The 7212-nt window shown below is 42.8% G+C and overlaps 2 protein-coding genes across 3 annotated transcripts in view; one reads left to right on the top strand and one right to left on the bottom strand.

The window, feature by feature from the left end:
- The window catches only part of DERL1 (derlin 1), a 28250-nt gene extending 26039 nt beyond the window's left edge, over window positions 1-2211 (bottom strand). The window contains exon 1 of one of the 2 annotated variants that reach the window (XM_040494350.1): window positions 1844-2211. In XM_040494350.1, the coding sequence (XP_040350284.1) occupies window positions 1844-1996 (153 nt within the window). In that variant the 5' untranslated portion in view covers window positions 1997-2211. The remainder of the gene's footprint in view (window positions 1-1843) is intronic. The other variant, XM_040494349.1, reaches the window with a different exon arrangement.
- Window positions 2212-2347: 136 nt separating this feature from the next.
- Window positions 2348-7212, top strand: part of TBC1D31 (TBC1 domain family member 31) — a 96930-nt gene continuing 92065 nt past the window's right edge. Inside the window, exon 1 of the mRNA XM_040494343.1 lies at window positions 2348-2425. The gene's annotated coding sequence lies outside the window, so the exon portion shown is untranslated. The remainder of the gene's footprint in view (window positions 2426-7212) is intronic.

The raw sequence follows: 7212 nt of genomic DNA on the forward strand, positions 1-7212 counted from the left end.
CCAACATGAAAGCACCTGCTATGTGCCAGGCCCTATTCTAGGTAACAAAGACGGTGGTAAACAAGTCAGGGATCTGGTTCTCGTGGCGCCTTCTTTTCTGAAGGGAAGCTGACTAACCAACGCCAACAGGTGATATGTAGCAAGTAAAATTAAGCACAAAGGAGATGGAGTGAAGGAGGGGTATTAATTCATGTAGGGCAATCCATAACACCTTGCCAATAAGGTGGCACCGGGAAGAGACTTGAAGAAGGTAAGGAGGTAAATCAAGGTTATCGTCCTCAAACAGAGAAACAACACATGCTAGCAACCTGAGGAGAGGGCGTCAGCTGCTGAAGGAAGAGCAAGGATTCCACTGTGGAGCCTAAGGTGCAAGATGGACAGTAGCAGCAGTTAAGGCCAGAGCAGCAGTAGGGGGCTTTGCAGGCCACTGGAAGGACTTGCATTTTATACATCTGATTTGAGAAGACATGGAAGGTTCGGGATAGAGGACAGACAGGCTTGATTTATATTTCGAAAGGATCACTCCAGCTGTCTACAGAAAAGACGGAAAGGACCTGAGCTGGAATGATAATGGCTTGCAATGGAGAATGAAAAGGGACCTGTTACTCTGGACGTATGTCTAAAGTAGAGCAAACTAGTAGCTGGCAAGTTATGGGATGTGGGAGAAAGACAAGTCGACGATGACTCCATAACTGGTAGCTTGAGCTCCTGCAATAATGAAATTGCTCTTTACTTCTAGGGCAAAGGAAAAGGGTAACCATTTGGGGACATGTTAAATTTGAGATGCCTATTAGTCATCCGAGTGGTAATTTCAAACAGACAGTTGGATATCAGGAGACAGATCTGAACTGAAAATATGTATATTTGTATTTGAGAGTCCTCAGTTTATAGAAAGTATTTAAACCCATGAAGCTAAATGAGATCTCCTATAGCTGGGGACCGGTAGAGAAAAGGGCCTATAACTGATCCCTGGGGCACATCACAACATTTAAAGGTCAGGATGATGAGGAACAAGCAGCAGAGACTAAGAAACAGTAAATTGGGGGGAGACAAGGCAGGTTATCCACATGCCAATTAATATGCTCAAATTAATGTCAAATCTTAGTACCTGACCTGCCACTGAGTAAAGATCTAAATCACAGAATCTAGTGAATAAAGATAATCTCCGGGAAACTAATATTCCCTTGCCAGAAATACCCTGGAAAGTTTCCTTCATGCTTAAATAGCAAGGCCTTCTATTTTGGGAACAATTTCCTCTTTACTCGTCCCTTCATACATTCTACTACTACATGTCACATACTAGGTCGGGGCTAGGTGGAACGCAGATAAACAAACCCACTCTTTGCATCTGACCACAAACCACTCCCGCAAAGAAAAAAAAAAGCCTCTATTAACATAAGAAGTACTCGGCTGAATGTTGAGTAAATTGACATCCTCATGGCACCCACGTGAGTGGCAGAGGAAGGTCAGAGGGCACCTGCTCCGGGTAGAACCAGGGTGCTAATCACCGGCGTCCAAAAGATTAACAACGATCACAGAATTACCTTCCCACTGGCTCCTTCTCTGAATGCAGAGGGCAGGGAGCATAATCTTAATAGAAGAGCAAAATCAGTCCCTTCCCAATGGGCCAAAGCCACTTCTCCAACCATCCGTGCCCTAGCTCCAGACCCCTTTTTTGCCTCCACCCCGCCCCCAAACCACAGGACCTCGCCCTAAACCGCTGGAGCCATCGCACTACAAATCCCACCAGGCACCGCGCGCCAACGACATGCCGGTCTACGCTCCGCCACCGCCGGGCCTCCTGGGACCTGTAGTCTCCACGCCCCTCCGCGCTGGTCAGTACCTGGAAGCGATAGAGGAAGGCTTCAGGCCAGAGGAAGAAGTAGGCCGGGCTGATGAGACCGAGTTTGCCGACCAAGGGCACCGCGACAGTGGCGGCGAACCAGTAGCGAGTGATGGCCGGGATGCTTCTGAACCAGTCCCCGATGTCCGACATCTTCACCTTTTAGGTGGCCAGGATGCGCACAGCCGCCGACTCCCAGTCCCTGGCCCCTCACGACACGGCCCGTTCAGCGAGTGGAAGGTGTCGAGGCGGAAGCCGCCCAAGTCGCCGATAAGAAGGCGGAGATCGGCGGACGTGGCGCCACCGAATTCGGACGAGCGAGGGAGCGTTCGGCGGCGAAACTTCCCCTTCCGGCGGCCGCGGAAGACGTTGACCAGAAGTCCCGCCGCTTAAAGGGCAAGCACCGATTTTACCACAGGGCCACGGCTCCCCGGTACGGGGGAAGGACGGTATGGGGCGGGGCCAAGCGGGGCGAAGGCACAACTGGTGGGAAACAGTGGTTGCCAGGGGCAACGGCAAATACTCCAGCCAATGGCTAGGCTTAACGCCTACTACCTAGTTCAAGCCGGAGTTGTAATCCAGGTGGGTGCTCTTGGATGGTGTTTAAAAAGGAAGGAGGTTCGGGCTCTGGGCTGATGGCTCAGAGCCTGGAGCCTGTTTCCGATTCTGTGTCTCCCTCTCTCTCTGTCCCTCGCCCGTTCATGCTCTGTCTCTCTCTGTCCCAAAAATAAATAAACGTTGAAAAAAAAATTTAAAAAAAGGAAGGAGGAAAATAAAGTACATAGTTCCTCATCTGTTCTTTCATTTGACAAATGTTTGTTGAGGGCTAAGTGCCAGGGTTCTAGGTAGGGTTCTAGACACCGAGGATCCTGCGACTATCAGAGCTGTTGTGGTACCTTCTCTCCTAGAGCTTACATTCTGATGGGGTTAGACAACTACTAATAAGTGCAAAAGATAATTTCAGAGAGTGGGGGAAGAAAAGGAATATAAAATAGGATGATGCAGTAGAGTGACGGGGTGGGAGCGGGGAAACGTGGGGAAAGATGACTACTTTAGATGAGAATGGTCAAGGAGACCTTGGATGAAGTGTCCTTTGAGCTGAACCACCCCCACCCCCACCCCCCAGGCAAGAACTGGGGAGTTTTCCTTGCAGAGAAAACAGCCACTCCTGTTAGCTTGGAATGTTAGAGGAACTGAAAGCAAAGTTATATTCTTAACTATGAATATAATTCCTCAAGCAGGATTTAATTACAAGTAGATGAGAATCCACCTTATTCTTAATCTGTAAAAAGGGAGACAAAACTGTTCCTGTTATTTTCAGATGTAAGTCCTGCAGTTTAAGACTGATTAAGCCAAAAGGGGAAAAAAAAAAAAAGATTGATTAAGCCATCCAGTAAAGACCACTAGAAACAAGCCTGTAGCCCAGAGTTAGTTTTATTTACTTTCTGCAGCAAGGGATACTGGACTCCAGAAGAACCTGGACCATCTCATCAAGCAAAAAAAGAATAGGGTCATTATTGGATTGCGAGGAAAGGTGAAGTAAAATTTTGGTGAAATTTAAATGAAGCAGTGTTTTGATAGGCTCAAAGCAAAGCAATGCTGTGTGTAAAAGTGTTAACATCAAGCCTAGGCCTGAGGGGCACCTGGGTGGCTCAGTAAGTTGAGCCTCCAACTTCCACTCAGGTCATGATCTCGCAGTTTGTGAGTTCGAGCCCCACATTGGGCTCACTGGTGTCAGCCTGTCTGTGCAGAGCCCACTTCAGATCCTCCGTCCCCCCCTCTCGCTGCCCCTCCCCCGCTAGCGCTCTCTCAAAAAAAAAAAAAAAAAAAAAAAAAAATAGGCTTTGTTTTTTTTCCATTTAAAAAAAAAAAAAAAAAAAAAAAAAAAAAAGCCTAGGCCTGAACTTAGAAGCAAGTCCAGGGTCCTCTTCCCTTTGAAATCTCAAATTTAGGTTAGACGTGGAATGTTGGGTCTGAAAACTCCTTATTTAAAGTTTTGCAACTAGATTGAAAATCGTGTGTCAGGATGACCCATATAGCTCAGATCCTTCAGGCCAGAATGGGATTTTCCATCCACACCAAAAAAATTTCAAACCGTGAAGTGTGTACAACAATGTATTATTTTAAAGAAGATTTTTCAGCACAACATCCCTGATGTTCATTAACGGAAACCGTATTTACAGAATAAAAAGGCACTAAGTATTCCACAGACTGATAAAAGTATACAACATTTGGAGACCTAATCGATATCAGGCATAAAGAATATATAAAGAAACCCCTCATTCATACAAAGCTGGTGGGAATATAAATTAGTACAACCTTATAAAATAATATTGATATAAAAGCTAGAGGGGCCCCTGGGTGGCTCAGTCAGTTAAGCGACCGACTCTTGATTTCGGCTCAGGTCATGATCTCATGGTTTGTGAGTTTGAGCCCTGAGTTGGGCTCTGTGCTGACAGCACGGAGCCTGCTTGGGATTCTCTCTCTCTCTCACTCAAAATAAATAAATGAAGATTTAAAAATAAATAAAATAGGGGCGCCTGGGTGGCTCAGTCGGTTGAGCTTCTGACTTCAGCTCAGGTCATGATCTCACACTTCACGAGTTCGATCCCTGCATCGGGCTCTGTGCTGACAGCTCAGAGCCTGGAGCCTGCTTCGGATTCTGTGTCTCCCTGTCTCTCTGCCCCTAACCCACTCGCATTCTGTCTCTGTCTCTCTCAAAAATAAATAAACATTTTAAAAAATTAATTAATTAATTAGTTAATTAATTAATTAAAAGCTAGAGCATTGTATAAATAACATAATATTTGGAGATATTGCCTGAGCTCCATTCTCTGCATCTCCCTATCTTCTTGTACCCACTACACATTGTATCCAAGATACAATAAGAGGAAATGTGTTATCTAGTTTAGGTGGAAAGCTAAGGAAGGTTTCTCTGATGAAACTAAGTACAGGTGCTGCCCCCCCCCCAAAAAAAAATCTACCAAGAACAAAACAACACATAATGTTTGGCAATATTTATTTCTAGGTTGTGCTCTAAAATTCAGAGTGCACAAGCTTGAGAGAACTGAATGCTAGGCAAATAACACAGAAGGGCCAACACAAGTAATAGAAGTCCACAGAAGGATTGCCATCGGCTGAACAAAAGATTCCCTAGGAATCATGTCCACATGGGACTGTCAGGAACAGACAGTACCTTCATGAGCAGAGCTGGGAAGAGAGACCAGAGGAGAAAATTGCAAATGGGGAAGTATTTGGAAGGGCCTTGGGTCTGCTGTATACTTGGGACATCAATTTTCTCTGGTTCCAAGGTACAGTGCTCTACTTTATCACTGACCAGAAACTTTCTGGATGCTGGGGTCTTGCTCTAGTTTAATGCAAACAAAAGCATTATGGTATCAACTTTGTCTACAGATTTTGTTCTAATTGATCAAATGTAATTTCTAAGTTTGGATGAAAAAGTACGTGTGTATTATCTTTTAAAAAAATCCCAATGCAAAACTGTAGCCAGGTTGATTTGTTATAACCCAATAAAGAGAGATAGATACTGCCAGCCATAAGTGATAAAAATTTCCTTTCCATGAGCATTGGCTAACAGTCCTGGGGCTGACAAAGAAAAGATGTGAGAAGGAATGAAGTTCTTAGAAAAATTGGGAATTAACGTCATTTTATTTTAAACTAGGTGGATTGGTTTCCCTGAGTTTGACTTATGAAGCGGTAATCCTAGGAGAAGTCAAAAATCTAAATGAAATCAAACTAACTGTCAAAAGTGCAGAAGGAAACTGCTCCGTGTATCCATTTGACTCACGGATTTGTTAATGGTCTCAATGTCTTACCAACCAAAATGTTGCCTTTTTAGATTAATTTATTTTTGAAACAGAAAATATTTATCATCAAAGAAAAGCTTTCTATTTCTTTAAAAAATAAATAAATAAAATAAAATAAAATTCAGAGTGCATGCTCTGGAATTCAACTTCAGGCTTTAGAAATACTAAAGTTTAAGTTGTGGTTACACCACTTATTAGCACTATCATGTTGTAAAAATGACAACCTCATGGTGCCTCAGTTTCTTCACCTATAAAATGTGAGAGGAAAAAGTAACAGCAAAACTGCTTTCAGAGGATTGTGAAGATTCAAATCAGATAAATTCAGGTTTAGCACTTATAGCAGCATCAGCATTATTACTCTTCTCTTTTTGCTTCTCTTTTTGAAATGTTTTACAATGAAAGCATATCGCTTTTAGAAATAGAAATCTGGATTTTCAACAAGCCCTATCCCTCCCACCATGTGATTCTGATCCAAGTTATCTGCCGACCATTCTTTGAGAACCATCAGACTAGATGGACATTCAGGATTTTTCTGTTTCTCTTTATAAAATCACTATATATTGTGATAAATTATTCTGGGCATAAAACACAAAGGTGGCTTATTCTTAGCCATCTTCAATAGAGGACTTCCCCCAATGCTCCCAAATAGCTTGCTCTAGAATTTAATTGCTTGGCTTGTAAGGAAGTCCCTGTGTTACTGCCATCAACACTCGTCATCATTTAAAACATGCAGGTAATGATTGGGCTAAGTTCTAGGAAAAACTGTGGAGGTATAGGGGAAATAGGTGATCTCATGAATTATTGACAAGAATATACATCGGTACAACCTCTCCAGCAAGCAATTTGGTAATATTCAAATGCATTTCTGGGAATTTAAGCTTTAGATAGACTCCAACTTTGTAAAAATGCACAAGGAGAGTCATTGCCACATTTTTTTAAATAGCAAGAGATTGGAAATAGCTGAATAAGTATCAATATGAAACTGATTAAACGATGGCTTATCCATATGGTCAAATACTATCAACCTTCATTAGAAAAAAATAACTTTGTACACTATAAAATAGAATGCTGTCTAATAACATACAGCATCAAGGACACAAGAGTTAAGTACAAAGTTCACACTATGCTATTATACAGTTGTACAGAAAGCACACACACAAACACACACACAGTATTTGCTTGAAATAGTGGTTGTCTCTGGAAATGGAAACTCAGAGGATGTGAGACAGGAGTGGGAAGGAGACATGTTATTGCATGTTCTTTTATCCTTTTAAATTTTGTCCCAACTATGTGTACTACATATTCCAAAATTAATTTTCAAAATATGTAGAAAGGCGGTTTGTTCAGAAAGGAACAGGTTCAATGCCAAAAACTTTAGAAAGATAGTTAGAAAAGACCTTAACTCTGTCTTTCCTGCCATATTGATGTATATCTCCTATTGTTTCTGTTAAAAAAGGATGTTAAGGAAACGGTGGGGGGGGGGGCGCTTGGGAAGAGACCGCCATTGAGAGCACAATATTGCCTATAGCGCTGAAAATTGGC

This window comes from Herpailurus yagouaroundi, unplaced genomic scaffold (genome assembly GCF_014898765.1).
Source record: "Herpailurus yagouaroundi ecotype Mexico unplaced genomic scaffold, PumYag 186, whole genome shotgun sequence".
NCBI lineage: Eukaryota > Metazoa > Chordata > Mammalia > Carnivora > Felidae > Herpailurus > Herpailurus yagouaroundi.